We start from the raw sequence: 26124 nt of genomic DNA on the forward strand, positions 1-26124 counted from the left end.
AACAGCCCACTGATAGAGCTATTCAATCCTAAAGTACAAAGTCTCCAGAAAAACTCCAGTTGGTTATAATATCTTTTCAAAGACACAAGCTGGTTCATATTCAAAATAAACTCTCAATTCCCTCCTCAAAAGAGTCTTATAAAATCTAATTAGCTAGCATCGATTAATGGTGAAGTATTTAGATAAACACAAAGACAACTACAAACTTCATTTTCCAATGTCCAAGTTTAAGTTCAACAACAGTTTTCAAAATGTGAAACTGCCATCTTAAGCTTATCTGCATTTTATGTATCTGTAAATAGCACACATATATACCTAATTTTCAGTATGTCTTAAGAAGGGGGGGGAAGAAGGGAGGGAAATCTGTTTTAAGCCCTGCAGTCTAAAGACTATAATTAACTTTTACAAGAAATATAATTGGAAAAATCTTAGAATATAACTAGATGGAATCAACAAAGTACCCTGCCTAAAAGCAAAGATTCAAATAACCTCTGAGCTACCAGAGGCAAAAGCAAAGTTCCCTTTCTTAAGAATTCTCTCCCTCTCCCACCCCACAACAAACCCACCTCCAAAAAGAATCTCCTCCAGCAGAAACAAAATGAAAAAATGGGAGGGGGCAACTTCGAGAGCGAAGCACACTTATGTAATAACCGAAAGCTAACTGCATTTTATCCATAGCTATGGTGAGAAGGCTGACTCATGATATCTGAACTAAAGTAATGTGAATTTCAGCCTACAAAAAAATTAGACCTGAACCGAAATTCAGACGTTCAAAAACAGTGTTCTTCCAACTGTGCTAACAATCTAGTTCCAACTTGGTGGCACTTTAATCAATAAACAGGGGGAGGAAGGGCTAATCAAATACAGAAATCTAGGGCTTCCCTGGTGGCACAGTGGTTGAGAGAGTCCGCCTGCCGATGCAGGGGACACGGGTTCGTGCCCTGGTCCGGGAGGATCTCACATGCCGCAGAGTGGATAGGCCCGTGAGCCATGGCCGCTGAGCCTGTGCGTCTGGAGCCTGTGCTCCGCAACGGGAGAGGCCACAACAGTGAGAGGCCCGCGTACCGCAAAAAAAAAAAAATACAGAAATCTAAAATTATTTTCAAAAGGTAGAATTTAAAATGTACTTTCACATCAAAAATCTTCAAAGGAATTATTCAGAGTATGTTTCCAACTATCTATAATCCTTTAACTTATCAAGCAGTAAGTGACTAGATGACAAAATAAAGACCCTGTTTTTACAAAGGCAAGCCAGAAGTAGGGTTTGAATGGTATTTTAAACTTTGGGCTATCTCTAATGCCCCCAAGCATCTTGAGCAACTCTGTTAATCTTTGTCTGTTTCACAATCTATGAAACAGGAAAAACTACAAGGATGGGTAGTTAATTAAATTAGTCAGGATTAAATGCTAGCCAACTGCTTTGAAGTTACTTTATGTTGTTCTCAGCTCTCCTCCTACTGAGTAAAACTCATAGATGAGAAAACATCTGGAATTACTATATATACTAACATCTGCAGACTCACAGCAGTTAAAAGATGATCTCTGTTTACAAATTTCTAAGCCAAAGATCATTCAACAATCGGAAAGATCTCAGGATACAACTGCAATGAACAATTTTTAGGTAAATTTCCTTTCATTGTGAAAGATACCTACTCTTACCTACATTCTCAAACAGACTGCTAACAAATCACAGAGCATCTCGAGAGGTCTTGGCACAAAACAATTCTAGGTAAGATGAACAAGCTGTTCCTGTTGTTAATGGTATTCTCAGCATTCTAAGCTGTCAGTCAAGGTAAGCTTCATCACAAATAAACGCTCCAAAAAGTACTAGCCCCTGCTGCGAATCTAAGTACTTCCTCCTAAGCCATCTGTCCAGGAAAGCTCTATTAAAACACCTAGAATGCAGTTGCTCTCACGTTTAAAGGCGCTATGAATAAACATAAAACACTAAAGTACATTAAGCAGTATATATTTTCCACTTCAAACATTAATAAACTACTACCCAAGTCTATATGGATACCTAGGTTGAACACGAAACCCACAGGTTGGACACGAATTTTTGTTTTCAAAGAAGGAAAATATATAATACGGCTCAAGAAAGGGGAAATAGCTCAAAAAGAAAAAACAAAGTAGGTTGGGGGAAATGCACTGATATTTGTAAATTACTCCCTGATGGAAGAGGGACTCAATTAAATTTTAAAACAGGAATCTAAATTACTCAATGAACTACAAACTAAATTACTCACTGTTCTGATTACTGAGCTACAAACACTAGAAAAACATAAGTATTACCAAATTGAGTTTAAAGGATCCAAAATTAATCTATTATATTCCAGTAAAGAAGGAAATTGCATAAATTTCAAAGAGGAAAAAGTAGGATGGTATAAGAGCCTAAGGCTAATGCTGTAAAAGCAAAGAATGATGAGAATGAGCTATTTTGAGGATAAATGAATAACAAGAAACAGAAACAAAGAGTTCAAATTCTCCCATCAATCCCATCCTCTCTCCTGCTTAGGCCAAGAAGGATAGTCTTTGTATACTACTAAGAATACCATCAGAAAATAACTTTTGATCCATGTGTCAAAACTTCTTCACAACAGCAAAATGTTAGGCTGAATCCCTAGACTGCAGCCTCTTCAAACAAACACATGGAGCACATTCTAAATTCCAGGTCCTTCGCTTGTACTACCAATTATTCAGAGACTTTGGAAATATGCTTAGGCTGCTTTAAGGTTCTGAGGGCTGGGACTGGGGGTGGATACTGCCAGAAAAACCAGAAAGACAATTACATTTGACTTAAGCGTACAAATATTATTTTTAAAAAAGTTTAAATTCTTCAGAAAAGCATATAAAAATCAAATGTTAATCTTCAAAATTAATGTGAAAAAAGTATCACCTGTCCATTGACTTTTAACTGCCCCATCCACGTTTACTACTAAAAATGGCCACCTGCCCACCTATAAACACAGAATGTCAAACGAATACAAATTCGTTGTGGTAACAACATTGCAGATGGTCAGTTGCTCACAATCCAGTCAAAGTTTACTTTACAGACTAAAAGCTGGAAGTGAGGACTGGTGAAAGCATTCTGGGGAGAAGCTCACTTACTTTCCATTTATTTTAAACATAAAGTTTAAGGCCATTCCAGCCACCATCCAAGTGGAAGAAAGTTCCTTCATTCATTAAGCAAATATTTACTGAGTGTCTTATTACACTCTAGGCACTTAATAAATATTTCATACAGAGTTATTACTAAAATGTAGTAAACGCATTTGACCTTATGATGAACAAATGACTGGTCCTACCTAGAAAATTTAGTCTACTGGGCTTACAAGAGTCTTCTTTAGATTCAGGTTGTGAGAGAAATACGATACAAAATAACTCATCATCCCATCAACGGGATTTCTCACCTTTATCGCAAGCTTTATCACAAACTACAGATTTATTACCAATGACGAGGAATCAATAATCAGAACACCATCCTACTAAATGGATCTTCAAAAAAGGTTTTCTCTCCAATATCCACCCCAAACTGCAAAACATTTACTTAATCTACACTTACTTTTCTTTTTTTAAAATAAATTTATTTATTTTTGGCTGCGTTGGGTCTTCGTTGCTGCACGCGGGCTTTCTCTAGTTGCAGGGAGCAGGGGCTACTCTTCGTTGCGGTGCACGGGCTTCTCATTGCAGTGGCTTCTCGTTGTGGAGCACAAGCTCTTGGCGCGTGAGCTCAGTAGTTGTGGCTCGCAGGCTCTAGAGCGCAGGCTCATTAGTTGTGGCGCAAGGGCTTAGTTGCTCTGCGGCATGTGGGATCTTCCCGGACTAGGGCTCGAACCCGTGTCCCCTGCATTGGCAGGTGGATTCTTAACCACTGCGCCACCAGGGAAGTCCCTACACTTACTTTCCTTAGGTAACGTGAGGGCAAGCATGTACTAGAAACTTTAAGAAGCCTTCTCGGACTTCCCTGGTGGCGCAGCAGTTAAGAATCCGCCTGCTGAGCCTGCGCTCTAGAGCCTGAGAGCCACAACTACTGAAGCCCCTGTGCCTAGAGCCTGTGCTCTGCAAGCAAGAGAAGCCACAGCAATGAGAAACCCGCGGGCCGCAACAAAGAGTAGCCCCCGCTCGCAGAAACTAGAGAAAGCCCGCATGCAGCAACGAAGACCAAATGCAGCCAAAAATTAATTAATTAATTATTTTTAAAAAGAGAGGCCTTCTCAACTCTTTGAAGAATTAATCACGGAAAAATTCTCATGCCTATGCTATTAAAATATCTCCAATTTAACCGGCTACTTAACCCAAACGCTTGAAGTCTTTGGCTTTCCTTAGTTATTAAAACAGTTGTGTTTAGGGCATCCTTTTAAACAATTTGGGTTTTCTCCTCAGTATTTTGCCACTGGTTTAACTCTTTTACCCACATAAATATGAAATGCCCAAGCCTCCAGCTTCTGAAAATAACCTCTGATATGTGCACTTAACAAAAACCTTGACAGAATGTCCTAGTTTCTTTTATTTAAAATTTTTTCATTTAAAATGAGAATGCCTAGGGACTTTCCTGGTGGCACAGTGGTTGAGAGTCCGCCTGCCGATGCAGGGGACACGGGTTCATGCCCCGGTCTGGGAAGATCCCACATGCCGCGGAGCGGCTAGGCCCGTGAGCCATGGCCGCTGAGCCTGTGCATCAGGAGCCTGTGCTCCGCAGCGGGAGAGGCCACAACAGTAAGAGGCCCGCATACCGCAAAAAAAAAAAAAAAATTCCGCCTGCCAATGCAGAGGACACAGGTTCAATCCCTGGTCTGGGAAGATCCCACATGCTGCGGAGCAACTAAGCCTGTGTGCCACAACTACTGAGCCTGCGCTCTAAAGCCTACGAGCCACAACTACTGAGCCCACGCGCCACAACTACTGAAGCCCACGCGCCTAGAGTCCGTGCTCCGCAACAAGAGAAGCCCCCGCTCACTGCAACTAGAGAAAGCCCGCGTGCAGCAACGAAGACCCAACGTAGCCATAAATAAATAAATAAATATGAGAATGCCTTTAGCAAAATTAGACATAAATCAACTTTTACCTCATTAGGAGACTGCTATTTTCAACATTTACCTTAAACCACAACATGGATTAATCTTCTAACCAGTTAGTTTCCTATCTCTCCCCAACTAGATTAGACTGTAACTTTTCTGAGAGCAAGGGACTGACTACTGGACCCCATGGTCCCAGCTAATACATTTTATAAACTCTGTAAGTCTCCACACAGACATAAATGTTGCTAGTTTTAAGGCCTTAAGGAACTCTTTAATATTTTAAAGCTATTTTGATCAGAGCAGGTGTCCTTAACTGTTACTATCATTGTATACAAGCGGGTTCTCAAAGTGTGATCCTGAGGCCCTGAGAGTTTCCAAAACCCCTGCATGGGGTACATGAGCTCAAACTATTTTCATAAATAACACTGATGTTACTTTTATTCTTTACCCTCATTCTCTCACCAGCATGCAGTGGAGTTTTCCAGAAGCTACATGATGTGTGATATCTCAAGAGACTGAATGCAAAAGCAGATATGAAAATCCAGCTGTCTTCTATTAAGCCAGACAACAGAGTTGCAAAAATTAAAATAATGCCAATCTTCTCACCAATTTTTTTGCTTTGAAAAGTATAGTTATTTTATACAAACTATTATGTTAACAGGTAATGGAATTATTATTGCTAATTGTAATGATTTAATAAATATATATTAAATTTTTTTGTTTTAATTCCTAGTACAGCAAATATCAATAGATATAAGCTGTACAAACAAAGGCTCTTTGGGTTCTTAATAATTTTAAGAGGGTAAAGGGGTCCTGAAGACAAAAAGCTTGAGAACCACTGTGGTACACAATTATAAAACATATACAATAATATATACCAAGGGCTTCCCACAGATAAGAAGCTCAAGTTAATTGTGAAGTATAATTACTTCTTACACCTCTAATCTTGTTGAATAATATATCTCCTTGAAAAGCATAATTCAGCATAAAGCCAGTCCATCCCAGGCCCTATCTAAGGGGCTTTAGATATTTATTGAGAGTCCTCTTTATAAAGATGTTCTGACCTATAATACCGCCTATTACTTGAACAGTGTTTGGAGTTTCTCAAAGTTTTCACGAAAATTACCTTGTTCATCCTAACAACAACCTGTGAAGTAAATGTGAAGTATTACTCCCACCCCCGCTTTTTTTTTTTTAACAGATGACATAATGAAACCGATGCTCCAAGGAAACAGAACTACCTCCCAAGGATGTACTGCTACCTAGGAGAGCCTAGGATGTTGGTCTTTTGCAATGTGCTTGGCTGCCTTAAGGCTGTTTCACTGTGGTGTAACTGCAAACTCCCAAAGAAAACAAGGCAAGGGCATTAATTTTAGTGTCCCAGTGCCGAAACAGAGATTCTTCCCTCCCTAAAAAGAATGTAATCAGACTCAATACTTGGTCACCGCATTATTCCACACACTGGCTACCCAAAAAGAGAGAAAAAGAAAGAAAGAAAGAAACGAAGGGAAAGAAACGAGCGGGGGCCACTTTTCATCGCGGTGTGTGGGCCCCTCACTGTCGCCTCCTCTCTTGTTGCGGAGCACAGGCTCCAGACGCGCAGGCTCAGCAGTTGTGGCTCACGGACCCAGTTGCTCCGCGGCATGTGGGATCCTCCCAGACCAGGGCTCGAACCCGTGTTCAAGCTGCACTAGCAGGCAGACTCTCAACCACCGTGCCACCAGGGAAGCCCTCACAGCTTTAATAATCATTTAATCACTGAAACAACAGGCAGGCAAGAACAAGATCAAACTCAATACAAAAACATGAGACTATATCAATGAATGGATGCCAAGAAGTTAAAGCGGAAGGCCCACATGAAATGGGTTCAACTCGTAGAATATGAGCAGAAGAAAAAAACCCACATAAAGTTGCAAAACTAGCTTTATTGGTTCTACAAATCCATGCACATGACTAAAATCACCCTCCCAAAGCAATGTCAGAGACAAACTTCGTTGGAAGATGCAAAGATGACATCCTAGCCCTTGGATAGAAATCACCCCTCCCTGATCAGCTCAGTGCTTTGTGACCGCCTGGAGGGTTGGGATAGGGAGGGTGGGAGGGAGGGAGACACAAGAGGGAAGAGATATGGGAACATATGTATATGTATAACTGATTCACTCTGTTATGAAGCAGAAACTCACACGCCATTGTAAAGCAATTATACTCCAAAAAAGATGTAAAAAAAAAAAATCACCCCTCCCTGAAGACTACACATACTAGTTTGTTCTTTTTATCAGCACAAGCGTCTTAGTTATGCTCCAATTTAACTTAAGTTCCTCAAGAGATGCTCAATTTTCTGTATCTCTTTTCCACACTCAAGTGGACGCCCTGACAAAGGCAAGACTGACTCACAACAGGATATCTGCCACTTGCATAAACTCTTTTCCTGTTTTTAGATGCATGTGACCAATGAGGCCATTTTAAAATTTGATGTGAGTTTACCTAGAAACAGCCAGAAGTGTGCTGTCTGCTTTGTATCTATCCCTGTAGTTCACCACAGATGAGGAGAAGTAATTTCATCATTCCTCATGAGGTATGCTTTTCCTAGTTTACTTCGGTCATTTTTTTTTTCAATCCCTGGGGCGGGGGTTACAGTTACAGCACCACAGCTCTACCTACAAGTATAGATAATACAACACCAACTAATTTGTAAAGCAATTTGACACACCTTATTTGTTGTTTCATATTCAACATTCACTGTAGAAGAAACATTCGTAGGTAAGTTTCTACACCCTCATAAAAGAACTGCAATACTGCACCATAAAACCAATTAACCGGTTAATCTTTATGGGCTTTATGCAGAAAAAGACAATCTGACTTTACAAAGGCAAGCAAAGCATCAAACCTCTGAGAGCTCAAGGAAACCGCAGTTATTTCCATTCCTTATCCCAGGGTACATTTTTCTTTGTGGCCTTACCTGGATTTTTCTCCAAGGACATGATCAACATTTAAGTAACCTGTCAAAAGTGTCAAGGCATTCTCTAAACTATCCTCCCAGCTCCGGCCCACAATGAGAAATGTCACACAGCTAAATCGTACCATTGCTGTTTTCCTCCTTTTATTTCTTCAAATGAACTTAAGATTTTTGAAATGCACAATTCAAATTTTACACTACAACGCAAACTACCACTGATCATCTCAAAGCTTATAAACAAAGACTCTATCGGCGGCACCAGGGCCCTACCAGGAAGTAATCAAAGCAGTGTGGCCGGTGCGATCTTAAGTCGCTAGAGCAGACAATAAGAGGGCACTGGGGCTTCCGAGGGGCCCGGCAGAAGGAGATAAGATGCTTAAGCAATGCAAAAGCATTTCATAAACCTAATAACTGTCCTACAACACATACACTCGGAAATCCCAAAGCAATTTCAAACAAACAAAAATATCTGAAAGGCAACGCGAGCCGCCCCTCCAAAGCAGCTGCTCGATCAGCCTTCTGAGCTTTTTCAGCCCGCAGCCTGTTTTCAAACTTCACCTTCCCGGGCTGATGAAAGACTCCGACCTCAGCCGCCCGAGTTCTGAGCACCTCTCGAGGTCCCGGCGCCCGCTCGCCCGGCGTGGATCTAGTCGCCGGAGCATGGGGGGAAGCGAAAGGAAGCGGGTCCGGGGCAGGTAGCGAAGGGCCCCAGCGCGCCCTGCAGCCCAGACAAAGCTGCGCCCCTGAGCGGCGCTTTTCCCGTCCGGTCTAGGAGGGGACGCAACTCGGGCCCCGCCACACGTGCGGCCGCCTTGTGGGGGCCGGACACCCACTCCCGCGGCCCCCGACCCGGCGACACAGGCCAGCACAACCCCCGGGCACTGCAGGGCGGCGCGGGGGCGCAAGCCGCAGGCCAGGGTCCCCGCTCGCCGCCGTCCCCACGAGCTCGTGGCCCCCGCGGTCTCTATCCCTCGCGGGCCTCTCCTTCGCCGGCCGGACCGTCGGGCCGCAGGAAACAAAGGAGCCGCCGCCGCCGCTCCGCCCGCCTCGCCGCGTACCCTCCCCAGCCGCCGGGCCCGGCTCGCCCGCACCGCTCCCCGAGTCCGCGCGCCGACTGCCCGCGGCCCCTAGACGGCAGGCCCGGCAGAGCCGGGGCCTCGGGTGCGCTGCAGGGCCGCCTGGGGCCGCACTCACCGCTGCAGCACCAGGACGACGGGGAGCCGTTGGGGAACTTGGCTGAGTCCGGGGCAATGCAGACGCTGGAGCTCAGGTGCGGACACTCCATGGCCACGAGGAGGGCGGCGAGGAGGACTGAGGCTCCGAGACCAGGCGGGGGGGGAGGGGCGGAGGAGGGACTCCAAAGGCTCTGCCTGGGGTCGCTCCTCGCCGGGCGCTCGGCCGACGGCGGCTGCGTCCCGAGCCCTTGCGTCAAAGAAAGCAAAAGCTTCCGGGCGCCGGGTTTTCCCGCCCGCCGTCTCCCGAAGCCCGGCTCCGGAAAACGTGGTGCTCCGGCATCCGGGTTCTGCCACCACCCCTAGGCTGGAGGCTTCCGTCTTCCCAGGCCGGCCCCTCCCCTCCCCTGGGCAGGCCCCGCCTACAGGCCCGGCCCCGCCTACAGGCCCGGCCCCGCCCCCGTCCTCTCCCGCGGGGTGGGGTCCCCGCGCTCGCAGGCGGGTGGCCCAGCGTCGGACAGCGCTCGGAAGTGACTTTCCCAACTCCGCTGTCCCCGGCAGCCGCGGCTTCCCCCGGCCCCGGGTAGGGTGGGGCGCCAAGCCGGGGCACGCCGGGCCGGTCCGCGGCTTTTACACCGGCCCGGCGAGCGCTCACAGTCAGAGAAGACTGACCCTGCGTAGTGTGTGGTGGCCGGACTACACTGCGGTAGAAAATCTGGCCACACAAGAAAGTGTGAAGAAGAAAATTAAAACCACCCGGGCAGACAGACAGCCCCCATTTTACACACGAAGGCACAAGCTCAGAGAGGTTAAGGGCCTGGCCCCCGGTGGCCCAGCGGGATGCATAGGTCCCAGAGCAGTACTGGTTTAGTGGTCTGCTCCCTGCGGCAGGTACGATACTGACTGGGTTCTAGGTTCTGAACACGTGGCCTTTGCCAGCCACCTGGGTGCTGAGTGCGGGGACGATCGTGAATCTGGGTTCAGACCCGGTCACTGTGACTCACCAGCTGCATTACCTCGAGCACGTGGTCGGACATTCGTACCTCACCCTCCGGTGTAAGTTTAAATGAGGTAACTAACCTGGGTGTGTTGAGCGGGGCGGTCCCGGTTACCAGGTGATAAAAAGGGAAGGGATCTAACATTTGTTAAACACCTGCTGCTGTCTCCTAACCAGGCACTTAACACACAGTACCTCATTTAAACCTCGCACCACACCGCCAGCTGCTCTAAACCATCCTCCTTTTTACCGCAGGGGAAACCAAGTCTGTAATTGGTTAATCCGTGCCGGGATTGGATTGGATCCCCGCCTCTCTGACCCCTTTGTAGAAAAGAGGATAGGGCAAGCCTCCAGCGGCCGGTAGGGCAAGCGTTACACCCTAGCGAGCCTGCTATCTCTCCGGGGCACGGCCTTGAGGACGTCCCGGGCTATTACGAACATTGCCTCAAAGTTGAGGCTCCTTGTAAAACCCGGCGAAGGAGCAACAGGGCCAGGAGGCGCGTAGGGGGAGGGGTAGGCTGATGTGGCAATCCTGCGGGCTGGGCGAGAGGAGGAAGGAAGGTCAGGAAATGATTAACTGGGCCGGGCCGGGTAGTGGTTAGAGCAGGGCACCTCCCCGCAGTGCAGTCCCGGAGCAGTCCAGGGATGCCCTCTCAGTCACTTAGGACGCCTCGCCATCCTCCCCACCACCCGCCACCTCTCGGTTTCGGCCGCGCACTCCTCTGCCTAACGGTGTCCACTCACCTGCGGCCTCTCTGCCCACACTTTCCTCCCCCCCCGCCCCCCCTTCACCAACTCCCGGAGTATTTCCAGTTCCTCTGTCAATGCTCTTTGATTGCTCCCCAAATTTTACTTGACTGCTTTAGAGCAAGCCATCTTGAGGTTTTATGGCAGTGACGAGTTGTGGAAAGTGCAGCTGCTCAAATCCTAGCCCTGCTGCCTACTTGGTGACCAACTTTAGCAAGTGTCTCTAGTCCTCCCAAGCCTTTTTTATCCGTAAAACTGGGAAAATAATACTTATCTCTCAAGGAAGATGCGAGAATTCGTGAGAATTGCCACCCCATAGTAGATAGTCAATAATTTATAGCTTTTTTCTTTTTTCTTTTTAATGACAGCAGGTGAGAGAATAATTCCTAGGAAGGGGGAGGATAAACAATAAATGTGACCTCTGCCCAGGCTGTCCCAACCCTCTCCTCCTATCAACCGATTCTTTTTCAAGGCCTGGCTGTATCAACCTCTGTTTCCTTCCAGAAACCTACCCCCCATTTACGATCCATGCCCCCTCATTTAGCCATGAAACATGCCCTGAACTCACGCCAGTCTTTTATCCTAGCATGTAACGGTTCCTTTTTCACCCTCGCAAAGACTCAGTTTCCTTATCATCTAAACCTCAGCTTAAACATCACTTCCTCAGGGAGGCCTTTCCTGCCCCTGCCCCAACTCCAGGTTACCTCCAGGTGTGTGATGCCCTTGTCTGCCCCCATATTCTGCCTTTTTAAAACACTCTTCAGGCACGTAATTATTTGTTTAATGTCTGTCTTCCCCTTGGAGGTCCATAAGGGTAGCAAAAGAAGTCTGTCTGGTTTCCTGCTGTATTCCTAACATAACATGTGGAACATGGAGGGCATCCAATAAATGTGTTCAATCATGAATGAGTGATCGATTAGCAATGTCTATCATGGGCAGGCGGTTAGGAAGTGGCCCAATATATGCCAGGTAGTCATCCCCTTCTCCCCCGCTTGATCTGTAAATTTCCCTTCAGCTCTGAGTTTATGATTTTAACGGCATCAGGAATGTGAAAACACCTTGTGAGGTGTAATCTGCCAGGGGAGAAAAAAAAAAAGAAAGGAAAAATAGTTTTTATTAGAGTCTTCTCGCCCTAACTAGAATAAAAACCCCTCCAAGCAGGGCCCCTAACCTAGTCCCCCCTGACTGGTATAGACCGCAGAGGGCGAACTATGACTATCAGGCAGTTCAGAGAAGCTAGGCAAAATCAGAAGTCCCTCCTGGGACTTTTGCTAGGTTTACCTAAAAGTTTCCTGTGTCTCTGAAAGTTTTCATAATTAAAATTTTTTTTTCTTTGGAAAAAAAAAAACTCGTGGTGAGTAAATATGTCAAACGGGGGAAGACCACGGGGCACACTGGGAAATCTGTTTTAGTCCCTCGTTTCTTCAGCTACATTTATTACTACGTTCTCTTTTTGGTTCTCGGCCCACATCCCTTCCGCGCTGAGGAGCTCTGACTTACACAAGGGTGAGCCCTGGTGGTGCAGAGCCAGCCTCCAGCGCGGGTGCCGGGTGCCGGGAACGCGCCGCCTCCGAGAGTCCCCGCCCAGCCCTCGGGAGTCCCAGGGGGTAGGGATGCGGGAGGAAGGCGGCTCTTGCCAGCAGAGGAGGACGAGTTTTAAAAGTTTGCATTTTTCAGAGAAGAGGAATGCACAATTTCAATCACACTATCAAATGTTTTTCTTCTAAAGGCTATATCTATATAAAGGGAGGAGGGAGGGTTGAGCCAGGAGCGGGGGTGACGAAGTGGGGGGTTACAGGTTGCGGAGGGAACCATGATCAGGACCGGTCTCAAGGTTGTTATGACCATCCCCTAACTTTTAGACTTGAGACTTCTGGCAGAATTGGTGGTCCGGAAGCGAGGATTGCAAGCTGACCAGGCCCAGGGGAAGAAGCCTTATTGGAAGCACCGAGAGAGCTAGGTTAATTATTTACCTTAGAGATTTTTCTAGGAGCAAAACCTCCTTGGAAAACTCAAGAGGAGGCTTGGTGAGTATTCGGAAGGAGGGGGAGAGGGTGAGGAGAAGCCGCTCAGGGACTCTTTTATCACCTTGTTTAATTTCCAAGAGGCACTTATCTGATACTTCCTTGTTTACTTGTTTATCTATTGTCAGTCTCCTCCATGAGAACAGAGACCTTGCTAGTCCTGTTCATTGCCTGATTTCCAGCTTCTGGAATTCAGCCTGGTGCATGGCAGGTCCTCAGGAACTATTTGTTGAATGATTAAATGAATGATGGGGCTGGGTGTGGGCTTCAGCCAGGCAGCCCTCACTGGCTGTCATTCTCCCAGTTCTTTTCATTCACCCCTTTTGCATTATCTCCCTGCCCCAAATTCTTCAGTGGCTCCCTACGTGTGGCAAGATAAAATTGGAAACCCACTGCCATCACAGTCACCTGTCCCTTCTCTTTTGTTAAAGCTTTAAAAAAAAAACGGTTCTAGCAATATCTAAAATAGCTCCCTCATTATAGACAATGTGCTTCCTCACACCTCTGTGTCCTCCCCCCTCCATTCCCTTTTACCTGCCCAGCTGTAACTCCTCCCCCATGAAGCATACAGCCTCCTTAGGGAAGCCCTCCATCACTCAACCGAGCAGACTTCTATGCCCTCCCCTCACACCATCACTCTTTCTCTTCCTGCATCTTGTCACATGGTGCTGGGCTTTTCTGTTTACATTTCAGTCTCCTTTGGGAGCAGATGCTTTTCTTTTCAACTGTAGATCCTAGGCAGTGAGTTCAGCGATTGAAGATATTGGGAAAAGATTATATTTATTGATTAAATGTTGTTGGAAGTGCCCCTTTCAAGAGCAATTACATCAATCATTGTGTGTAATGTTCCCCTAGGTATTCACAGAAAGGACCCTAACTCTGCAAGAACAGAAATTTACATTAAGTGGGTCCCAACTGGGTGCAAGATACTATATCAAGTGGTTTTCATTTCTTATTTAATCCCCACAACAAACCTTAGTTGGAGGTATTATCATTTCCTTTTTACTGATGAAAGAACTAAAGCTCAAAGAAGGTATAAACAATTGCATAAATTTACACAATTAGTAATTGCTCTTTTATCAAAAGTGGTTTTCACCCCTCACACACATGGCCAGCTAAATAATTTTGCCGTATTTTATGGGGGTAGCTGAAGTTCCTAATAAGGAAGAAGACTCTTAAGGACCACAGGACACAGAAGAGCCTTTTAAGTAACTAAAGAAAGGATCATTTATATTCAGTACCATTGTAACAATCGTTGTATCATCAACATCTTAATTTGTATTGCTTTTTTCTATTGCTTTTAATGCTTTCTTCTTTATCATTGAAATGTGAACTTCACAGCACTTTTATGAAGGAGATGAGAAGGTTTTCTTGTTTAAAGACCCACTTTGCAGCTAAAGCACTGACCAATTAAGCAAAACCAAATGGCTCTAGCACCAAACAACTCTTTCACAAGTCAAGGAGTCACTTTTCTCTCTGGGCCCCAGTCTCCCATTTGTAAAATCAGGGAGTTGAATCTGGATGATCCCCAAGGGCCGTTCTAGAGTGAACATCCATTTATCCTGTGATAGCTCAGGGCCACCCAGTGACACTGGCAGAGGCAAGACCGTCCTTGTATCCCGCAACAGAGACTGCTAACTGTTCACCCCAAATCTGTTTTCTTTTCCTCCTGGTTTCAGAAAAGAAATTTCTCAGCTCCCTTTACAGCTCCCTTTAGTCAATAGAGTGAGCAGAAATCACAAGAATCAGCTTTGGCTGGCACTGTGGACAGCTGCCCATGACAAAAATACTTCAGTGTCTAGTTTTGTTTATCAACACGTGGGGGAAATATATTAGGTCAGGTCCAGAAAGAAATGTTGGGTCTTCTAAGCTTCCAGTCTGCTCTTTCTTTCTGTGCTTCCTCTTCAACCATTTGTTCATTTACCCAACAAATACTGTATGCACTCCTGCCACGTGCCAGGCACTGAAGGTACAGGGACTTAGAGCTCTGCACTACATGGGGGCCTCCTCTGTTGACATCTCTTTGCCACTGTCAAGATGGAAAGTGTAATATCACTCCTTTCCCCTTTGTTCATTGAGTGGACATCAGAGCCTCTGAATTTCAAAGTGCCATCTAGACATGGAGTCTTAACCCTTTAAATTGTGAAAATGACTTCACACAGAAAGGGCCTGGCTTGGTGCTTGGTATACAGCAGACCCTCAATAAGTGTCCATTTCCTTGAGACCTTGTCAAATAGGAGGGTTGATGTGGGGGATGAAGGATGATGGCCTGAAATCATTGATTCTAGGATAGCTGGCCAGAAGGGCAGATTTTTATCCTTTTTAAAGGGATCCAGGCCAGACTGTTCATTCAACAAATATTACTGATGCCCAAGGCTCACGGGATATAAAAGTGAAACAAAACAAAGTCTCATCCTCAAAGGGATGAGGAAGGGAGCAAGAGAAACAGATCAGCAAAGAGGCAAGTGCAACCCAGCGTGATAAGTGTTATGAAGGGAAGTACAGGATGTTACTTAGCCACAAACAAGGGGCAACTAACCCAGGCTGGTGGGTGAGGGTGGGGGAAGCATCAGGCAAGACTTCCTGGAGGAAGTGACATATGATCTGAGACTTGAATGGTATACAGAAGTTAACCAGGTCCCTGTTACAGTGGAGGATTACTGCACTGAATGTCAATATTATGACATAGTATGAGTGTGTTTCGTGTTTGGTAATTGCGATCGTTGTTGCTTTTGTTGTGGTCATCCATTTACAATGCTTGGTGTCAGTTCATTTATCTCTTGTAAAAATAAAATACAGGGTGTGTGTGTGAAAAAAAAAAAAAGTTAATGCAAAGTGTTTCTGGGGACCAGCGCTGGTTTGCACATTATTTCCTACAGGTCTTTGTCAAGATGTAGTTTAAGTTTTTGTAATCTTTTTTTTTTACCCCTATGTTACGTTTGTTCTGGTTAAATTTATTGAAATATTAAAAAATAAATAAAAAATTAAAAAAGAAGTTAACCAGGTAGAGTGGGGGGAGGGGGTCATAGCATCCCAGGCAGAGGGAACTGTACCTTCAAATGCTCAGAGACTCAGAGAGGGTCTGAGACTGCCAGTCTGGCTGGAGAGTCACGTGCAAGGAGGTAGAAAGTTGAGAGGTGAGGCTGGCAAGGAGGGCAGAAAGACATTAAAGGGCAGGTGACGCTCTGGAGCACAGAACTGCCATCATAGAGAAATCTGGGTTCCCAGGACTTGGGACTCTTTCAGGGTTGCATTTTGCCAGGTCCTGGGAGAGGGAATAAGGGTGCAAAGATGCAGAAAGATGAGAGATAAGACAGAGGAAAAAAGGGTACCACTAACAATTATTAACATCTATAAGATGTTCAACTGCGTTAGTCATCTGGGAAATGCAAATGAAAACCACAGCACACACCTAGGTGGAACCAGATAGGAGAGGGACTTCCCTGGTGGTCCAGTGGTTAAGACTCCATGCTCCCAGTGCAGCGGGCCGGGTTTGATCCCTGGTTGGGGAACTAGATCCTGCATGCCACAACTAAGAGCCCACAGGCTGCAACGAAGATCCCGCTGGCCGCAACTAAGACCCAGTGCGGCCAAATAAATAAATAAATATTTTTTTTAAAAAAGAATAAAAACCAAATAGGAGAGATTTGAATGCAGAGGTGACTGCCCCACACCATAATCATGACCAGACCTCTGAGACTGTGTCCATGAGGAGCTTGGAAACCACTGAGAGGGAGAGGCTCATACACTTTAAGAAGTAGGATTTTGGTGGGGAAAAGAATCCTAGGCTTTAGAGAACCTCCGTCTCTGCCTTCCCCCACTCCTCCTAACCTAACCTAACCTGACAATTCAGCTATCAGGAATATCCAGCTAACCAGAAAATGAATTTCTCACCCAACCAGAACATAGATTTTCATAGTCCCAGACCCTTCCATGAGGTGTCTGATGCACTGTAAAGAAGCAAGGCTTTGGGTCCAATCAGGCTGGTGTCCTGCTTCTGCCACTGGCCTGCTGTGTGACCTTGGGCCAGCAGCCTGACCTCTCTGGAGCCTGTGTCTATGAAATAGGAATAATAATAGCTGCTTCCAAAATGGAGATTCCCCTGCTCTGTCTCCCTTAGCCAAATACTTAATGTTTGGAAAGGGAGAACAGGGATCCACATGTCATGATCAGAACCATTTTGTGAAGTTGCCAACACCCATAATTTATGCATTTATGTAATCACACCAAAGGTTATAAGCATATTTTATAATTCCATCATCTAGAAAGCTCTGCTGTGGTTGACCCAGTTATAAATTGGCAGCAGCAGGAGAAAAAAGGTATTCCACATTATTACCATCTGAAGAACAATAGTGGAAAAGTAAGGAAAGGGCTTTAGAGCCCTTTTGGCCTTTCTCAGCTACCTGTGGAGCGGCTGGTGCTTTCAGGCTGGAAATGGAGCTCAGAATCAGCAAGGCTTCGTGGAAGATTACCCTGAGAGCCCTTAGGGCAGAATGATGAGAGAACTGGAAGGGCCAGAAGTTTCAGAGAGGAGGAAACTGGTGCTAGAGAGGTGACACATTTGTCCAGCAACACAGAGTCCTCTGGGCAGCTCTTGACATCAGAGCGCTCCTCGCTTGCCAGAGTCTGTGCAAAGCGAAGCTGCAAAAGGATTTTTTCATGCTTCTCATTCGGCCCTTCCTGTGTGCAGGATGCATGAGCTGGTTATCCTGGAGAAAGATGGCTACAGAGGCAGGCTTGCCTCCCCCATACCCCTCGAATGGGTCCTAGACTGTCACCTTCTACGTGCACTGCTGATTCTGCCTGTGGTCATCCACAGTGGGTAGTTTTATGGTTGACATCCTGATTTTTTTTTTTTTAAAGCACTTTTTTGAGTTGTGAGCTAAACTAGCTGCTTTTTTTTTTTTTTTAATTTTTGTTTGCACTGGGTCTTCATTGCTGCTCCCGGGCTTTTTCTAGTTGCGGCAAGCACGGGCTACTCTTCGTTAATCTTGTAGAAAATGCATCCTGATTTTTTTTTAATCTTTTATTTTATATTGGAGTATAGTTGATTTACAATGTTGTGTTAGTTTCAGGTGTACAGCATAGTGATTCAGTTATACATACACAGGTATTTATACTTTTTCAAATTATTTTCCCATTTTGGTTATTACTGCATCCTGATTTCTTTTTTTTTAATTAATTAATTTATTTATTTTTGGCTGCGTTGGGTCTTTGTTGCCATGCAAGCAGGCTTTCTCTAGTTGCAGCGAGCGGGGGCTACTCTTCGTCACAGCGCACGTGCCTCTCATTGCGGTGGCTTCTCTTGTTGCGGAGCACGGGCTCTAGGCACATGGGCTTCAGTAGTTGTGGCATGTGGGTTTCAGTAACTGTGGCTCACGGGCTCTAGAGCGCAGGCTCAGTAGTTGTGGCGCACGGGTTTAGTTGCTCTGCGGCATGTGGGATCTTCCCGGACCAGGGCTCGAACCCGTGTCCCCTTCACTGGCAGGCGGATTCTTAACCACTGCGCCACCAGGGAAGCCCAACGTGCTGATATTAACTTGGCTATAGTCATTTACCACTTTTTCTTATAACTGAATCAAAAAAATAATTCTGGTGAATTGAATGGCCTGGCAACTGGATTTCACTGAGTTTTTACAGCACTTGAAAGACAAATTCATCTGTACTTCCTTAAAAAAGATTTTCAAAGTCAGAAATTAGCCTGAATTGGTAAGGGGTGAAGGCACTTATTCTGCTTTGGCTGAGTTGAAAAGACTTCACCATGTCTCAGAATACATTTCCTTTCCATTTCCCCTGCCCATGCCCACCATCTCCTACCCCAGGACCCTCAATGTTTCCTACTGGACCACACCTTCCCCGACAGCCAAAAAAAACATCAGGACACTCCCTTCTTTGAACCCCTCCCATAGGCCTTGAAGGGGCCTTGCGCTCAGCCTGTGCTAAGACTGGGAGCTTGCACGGCTGGAACCAGTTCTCTTCCTGAGTGGCCAGCCTGGCAGTGGGTGTTGGCCAAAGAAGGGAGGAACCACGCAAAGGCCACATCCCCACCTCTCACTGCCAGATCTCACTGCAAACTTGCATCATCACTTCCTGCCTGTGCTCTATTAGAAGCTGTGAGCAGCTGCCCACTGCTCCCAGAAGCAAGCCTAGACCCTTCCATGGCATCAAGTTTCCCCTAATTTGGTCCTGACTGACCTGCCAGCCTTGCTTCTCCACCTACCACATGGGCCTGACTGCTGAGCAGATTCTCAGTGCTCTCGCCCTGGCTTCTTGCTCAAGCTCTTTGTTCGGCCTCTTTCACTCCAGCCTGTGGAAGCCCTCCAACCCACCGAGGGTGCAACACCAAGCCCATGTTTAGAAAAATTCTGCCCAGCACCCATCTCATTCATATTTTCTCTCTCTTTCCCACTCCCTCCTTCTCCTCTTCCTCTCTTCTTTCCTCCTCTCTCTCTCTCTCTCCCTCTCTCACAAACACACAGCATGGATTAATCTCCCTCCTTTATTCACGTTCCCATGGGACTCTGCTTGTCCTTAGAGACAGCACTTATTGCAATCTGCTTTGGAACAGAATTCCTCACATTTATACTACCGCCCAGTTAGAAACTGTCTCCCTGGAATGCAAGAGCTGCCCATCCTCATTCATCTGGATATTTACCATAGTACTGGCCCCAGGGTTTTACACATAGTAGGTTCTCAACAAATGTTTGGCCTTTGAAGACAGTGACTTGATGGACAGAGACTTGGTTTTGGCAATGGACAGAACTGAGTTTGAGCGCCCCTCCACCTCTTAATAACTGTGTGATCTTGGATAAGCCATGTACTCTCTCTGAACCGCTTAGGTCCAAAACCTGTAAAACGGGGGTTACAATAGTGCCTACCCCATAGAGTGGTAAAGAATGGTTGAGATAATATGTGTAGAACGTGTAACTCTTGCCATTCATAAAGCAGGTTCCTATAAACATGGGTCACCAACTTTACCCTATACACATTTTTGAAGCTCGCTCTTTTGCCTTGGACGCCCTAGAGTGGATATCTGGGGAGAAGCCTACTAGAATATTCCCATTGGAAGACAAAAATGACCTTGCAACCTGGGCCTGGTTGCAAGGAGGTCAGAGGGGTTGGCGAAGACTGAAAGGATTCTGAGGAAAGAGTGGGGGGGGAGGGTTGGCAAAAGGGGGCAGCCCCAGGCCCTGTAGGAGGTGGGCTACACCCTTCCCAACTAATAAAGTCAGACACTTCCCAGGAAATCAGCTCCTCCAATCTCATTTATGCTAAATTAGCATCTACTAGAGAATTTCCCCAAAGCCATCCCCACACTTTAATGGGAACCTGAGTAATCAGAAATAGGAAAAGCAGCCAGGAGCATGGAGAAAGGGCATTTGCAAAGGAACTTGGCCACTGTGTCTCTGGCACTGAGGGTGGGGGGGGGACAGAGGCCTAGGAGGGCAGAACTCTAGAGGACCAGGGAGCCCCGCCTGTCACAGAGACACTCACACTTGCCAAACAGCCTTCGGATTGTACCTTGGTTTCCAGGGGCAGCCATCCTGGAAACGGGTGAAGGGGACAGGATTTAGAGTGGGGTGGAGAAAGGTGGGATGGGAACAGCAATGTCCTTCACGTGGCACCTGTGGTTCTCAGTACACATTATTAAATGGGAGTTTTGATACATTTCAGCCTCCCAATACTTTGGGCAGGACCATCAGCTCTTCTCAGGGCTGAGTTCCCTTGAATACGCTGACCTCCTACTTCCTTCTGTGCACCAGCAGCCTGTCCAAAACTGAGTTCCCTGTGATAGGACAGTGTTGTGTGTCTGTGGGTGAGGGTGATACTAGTTTGCACAGTTGTCATGGTGGGAAGATCTGAATGCCAGGTGGCAGTCTCTCCCTTGGAGACAGGATCCTGAGTTAGGATCTTGGCACTTGAATGACTTTTGTAGGTCACGTAGTCCAGTCACCCTATTACCGATGAGGAAACTGACACCTAAAGAGGCCAAACCAGTTCACAATGTATACACATATCAAATCACCACCATGGACACTTTATATGTTTTATATGTTTGTCAATTATACCTTAATAAAGCTGAAAAAATAAACTAAAATTAAAATTAATAAAAAAAGAAGCCAAGCCAGGAAGAGAACCAGGTCTCCTCGTCCCCAGCCCAGGGTTTCTATCCTGTTTCTCTATGATAGCCCCATAAAGACGTTTTGGTGTGGTGTGAAACAGCATCATCACATGGTTGAAAATGATAAATCTGGATTTATTTTTATAAATATGGATTTGACTAGAACATGTGAATCTTATGTGTTCTAATCTTAAATTAGAGCCCTTACTCCTTGCCTGCCTTCTTGTAGCTTCTTGTTCCCATGGGGAGCTCGTGTAAATGGTTTCTAGATTCACACTCTGATAGACTCTTGGGGTGGAGTTGGGGAAGATCGAAGGCATGAGAGTTTGGGCTTGATCGGCCTGCTCTTTTGAGTGCTGGGTGGCAGGCAGGCAGGCATTCTCTCTTCCCTTCCCTAAAAGATCTCCATCCTCTTTAAGTCCAAAAGAGGCTGGTATGCAAGGAGACACCCCTGGGAGGTAGCACGTGGCCCCTCTCCCGGGGAAAGGAACAGGCTGAGTGAAAAATGGACAGTAACTCACGTGAGTCCTAAAAAAGCACAAGTAGATCAATGGAACAGGATAGAAAGCCCAGAGATAAACCCACACACCTATGGTCACCTAGTCTATGACAAAGGAGGCAAGAATATACAACGGAGAAAAGACAGTCTCTTCAATAAGTGGTGCTGGGAAAACTGGACAGCTACATGTAAAAGAATGAAATCAGAACGCTCCCTAACACCATACACAAAAATAAACTCAAAATGGATTAAAGACCTAAATGTAACGCCAGACACTACAAAACTCTTAGAGGAAAGCGTAGGCAGAACATTCTTTGACATAAATCGCAGCAAGATCTTTTTTGACCCACCTCCTAGAGCAATGAAAATAAAAACAAAAATAAACAAATGGGACCTAATGAAACTTAAAAGCTTTTGCACAGCAAAGGAAACCATAAACAAAACAAAAAGACAACCCTCAGAATCAGAGAAATTATTTGCAGATGAGCAACTGACAAGGGATTAATCTCCAAAATACACAAACAGCTCATGCAGCTTGATATCAAAAAACCAAACAACCCAATCAAAAAATGAGCAGATGACCTAAATAGACATTTCTCCAAAGAAGACATACAGATGGCCAAGAGGCACATGAAAAGCTGCTCAACATCACTAATTATTAGAGAAATGCAAATCAAAACTACAATGAGGTATCACCTCACACCAGTTAGAATGGGCATCATCAGAAAATCTACAAACAACAGATGCTGGAGAGGGCGTGGAGAAAAGGGAACCCTCTTGAACTGTTGGTGGGAATGTAAATTGATACAGCCACTATGGAGAACAGTATGGAGGTTCCTTAAAAAACTAAAAATAGAATTACCATATGACACAGCAATCCCACTCCTGGGCATATACCCTGAGAAAACCATAATTCAAAAAGAGTCATGTACCAAAATGTTTATTGCTGCACTATTTACAATAGCCAGGACATGGAAGCATCTGTCCATTGACAGATGAATGGATAAAGAAGATGTGGCACATATATACAATGGACTATTCCTCAGCCATAAAAAGAAATGAAATTGAGTTATTTGTAGTGAGGTGGATGAACCTAGAGTCTGTCATACAGAGTGAAGTTAAGTCAGAAAGAGAAAAACAAATACCGTATGCTTACACATATATATGGAATCTAAAAAAATAAAATGGTCATGAAGAACCTAGGGGCAGGACAGGAATAAAGAGGCAGACCTACTAGAGAATGGACTTGAGGACATGGGGAGGGGGAAGGGTAAGCTGGGACAAAGTGAGAGAGTGGCATGGACATATATACACTACCAAACGTAAAATAGATAGCTAGTGAGAAGCAGCCGCATAGCACAGGAAGATCAGCTCGGTGCTTTGTGACCACCTAGAGGGTTGGGATAAGGAGGGTGGGAGGGAGAGAGATGCAAGAGGGAAGAGATATGGGGATATATGTATATGTATAGTTGATTCACTTTGTTATAAAGCAGAAACTAACACACCATAGTAAAGCAATTATACTCCAATAACGATGATAAAAAAAAAAGATCTTGTACGTATATACAATGGAATATTACTCAGCCATAAAAAGGAACAAAATTGGGTCATTTGTAGAGACATGATAGACCTAGAGACTGTCATACAGAGTGAAGTAAGTCAGAAAGAGAAAAACAAATATCGTATAATATCGCTTATATAGGGATTCTAGAAAAATGGTACAGATGAACCTAGAAAAATGGTACAGATGAACTTATTTGCAAAGCAGCAATAGAGACACAGATGTAGAGAACAAACTTATGGATACCAAGAGGGGAAGGGGGGTGGGGATGAACTGGGAAATTGGGATTGACATATATACACTACTATGTACGAAATAGGTAACTAATGAGAACCTACTGTATAGCACAGGAAATTCTACTCAATTCTCTGTGGTGATCTAAATGGGAAGGAAATCCAAAAAAGAGAGGATATATCTATACGTATAACTGATTCACTTTGCTGTACAGAAGAAACTAACACATCATAAAGCAACTATACTCAAATAAAAATTAATTTTAAAAAAAGCACAAGTAAATTAAGCCTAAAGAAAGGGGATGTCAAAAGGATTGATGAAACTCACAAGGGTAAATGCATTGACTCATTTAAGAAATCTTTAACTGATCACTTAATTTAACCAGTTATAGTTCTATGCACTGGGCACATTAGACCAAGAAGGATACAGAGACCCAAGCAAGTGACCCAGAAGAGGAAAACTCAAAGTCATGGACAAATTCTCAGTTAAATGGAAAGTGAGGTTAGAGGAGGATAGTGGGAGGAATGAGATCTTAAAAGGTTGGCCAGAGATTTCAAGAGGATAACATCTGCACAGATAACATTTTTGAAAACCTGAAAGAAAGGAGGCAGAGGGAGATACAATTTGAGAGCTACTTTGGCACTCTAAGCACTAAACCAAAGTGTTTGCACTGCATGCTGGGATAATTCATTCACTCAGCAAGTACTCACTGAGCACTTCCTATTTTTCTGGCTATGCCAGGCTCTTTGCTGTTCCTTGCCCTCACCAGACACACTCCCCTACCCTGCCTTTAATACATCAGTGTCCTCTTCTTTTGAGGGCTTCCCCCCAATGAACAGCACCATTTAGCAGATACATAAACAAACTGAAAAAGCTGTGACAGGAGAAGGAACAATATCCTAGCAAGGACCCTGTCTAATTCATCTTTGCACCCCAGTGCTGGGCACATAGTAGGCATTTAGGAAATGTTTGATGAATGAATGAATGAATATCATTGTGAGGCACTGAGGAAGCCAAAGTTTTCTAATGAGAAATGTTAGCCTGGGGAATTCCCTGGCGGTCCAGTGGTTAGGACTCCGTACTTTCACTGCCAAAGGAAAGAAATGTTAGCCTGGTTACAACTCTGTAAAAAGTGCGTTTAAAAAATCTTTTAAAAATCTACTGAAAAACACTAACAGTGGTTGAATGATGGAATTATGGGAGACTTTCTTTTCTCTATTTCCCCCATTTTGTATATTGCAGCAACATTTTTTATAATGAAAAAATATATTTTAGCCCATCCCCCCTGTTCCCTCCCCCCGACCCAAACTGTGAGACTTACATTACAACGTATTACCTAACTGAAAAAAATTGTTTGTACCATATAAATTATGAAGACTGAGAAAACATGACCTGAATTTTATAATGCAAACAACTATAATTTATCACCACATTATTCTGATGTGTTCGCTGATATGCATGATCATTTATAGCCAGGCATAAACAACAGCTCCCATAAAACATTTTGATTAGTATTACTTGAAATAGCCAAATTGGGTCTTTTGTCTGAGCACTGGGGAAGGGGAGGCAGAAACTGGGCCGAGGGGGATTTGACTCTGTTGCCCTCACTAGGGACCCCACTTTTCCAGCAGAGTCTGTCAGGACCTGGGAGCTCTGGGGACCTCTGGCTGACAGATGTGCAGGCGTCTAAGTGCTGGCAGCAGAGCAGGGCAGTAACTGGGACTGCTCAGGCTTCATGAAGGAGCTTTTCACCCCAACAGGAGCGGCGCTACCACCCCAAACTCTCCTTTCCTTTCCCTCCCAAGGTCAGCTTTCTAGATGTGAGAAAGCCAATAAGGATACTGCCTAAAGTGTCATCAATAAAAATTTATTTGGGCAGCGGAAGCACTGCTTCTAGAGGGCTAGAGGAGGGACATGTTCATTCACATGACAAATATTTATCGAGAACCAATAGGCACCAAGTGTAAACAAGGTCCTATACATACATGATATTATTTTTCCCTTCCTTCATCATTTCTTTCTTCATGATATTATCCCCATTATACAGATAATGAAGCAGGCTCAGAAAAGTTAACTGGCCCTAGGTCACACATTTAAGTTAAGTGGTGGGAGTTGGGTGGACTGGGGAGTAGAGAGAGGGAAGGAGGAGGGATCCAAACTTAGCTCTATCAGACCTGGAAACCCACTCTCCCCGCACTTTACAAAGCAACATAGCAGAAGTTTCCAGACTTGGTGTTTAAAGTCTGTGTGACTATCAGCGGCCATTCTGGGTCTCAGTCTCCTTGTTTAAAAATAAAGGGCTTGATAAATGTTTTCCAAGTGTCCTTCCAGCGCTGGTTCTTTGTCACAGTGTTCCCTCTCCTTGTCTTTGTGAAAGCTCTGCGGGAGGAACACACCCCGGTCACCAGCGCAGAGCAACGCCAGGAACTCCAGTCTCTCCGGGGGTCGCCCCCTAGAGGACATCTGTGGTGTTGCAGGAGCCAAGGCTCCCACTGAGAGTCCAGGCAGCAAACAATCACAGGGTTGAAGCCAACTTTAATTACCGCTTTACCTTTTTTAAAATGGATTTAGAAAACATTCTCACAGCCCTTCCCACGCTCACCAGGGCAATGCTGCTGAAACATTTAATGATGGGGAACATTTGTAGCCTGAAGACCTACTGGTTCTATGAGTCATATTTAAAAATTAGATTATATTTTAACTTTCTACACCTCCGTTTCTTTTAGGACTGTGAGGCCCTTTACTGATCCAATGCTGATTTTGCAGAGCTGCCAAAATGTGATTATAAAACAAT

At 45.1% G+C, this 26124-nt stretch overlaps 1 protein-coding gene across 5 annotated transcripts in view; it reads right to left on the reverse strand.

The window, feature by feature from the left end:
- The window catches only part of USP3 (ubiquitin specific peptidase 3), a 213334-nt gene that overhangs the window by 84742 nt on the left and 102468 nt on the right, over positions 1-26124 (reverse strand). Inside the window, exon 1 of one of the 5 annotated variants that reach the window (XM_022579718.3) lies at positions 9169-9512. The exons of the other annotated variants lie outside the window; for them this stretch is intronic. Coding sequence (XP_022435426.1) covers positions 9169-9259 — 91 coding nt within the window. The 5' untranslated portion in view covers positions 9260-9512. Of the gene's footprint in view, positions 1-9168; positions 9513-26124 lie in introns of those variants that run through there. 5 annotated transcript variants of the gene reach the window in all.

Source organism: Delphinapterus leucas, chromosome 2, assembly GCF_059928025.1.
Source record: "Delphinapterus leucas isolate spDelLeu-1000000601 "Yukka" chromosome 2, BTC_Dleu_Yukka2, whole genome shotgun sequence".
Lineage (NCBI taxonomy): Eukaryota > Metazoa > Chordata > Mammalia > Artiodactyla > Monodontidae > Delphinapterus > Delphinapterus leucas.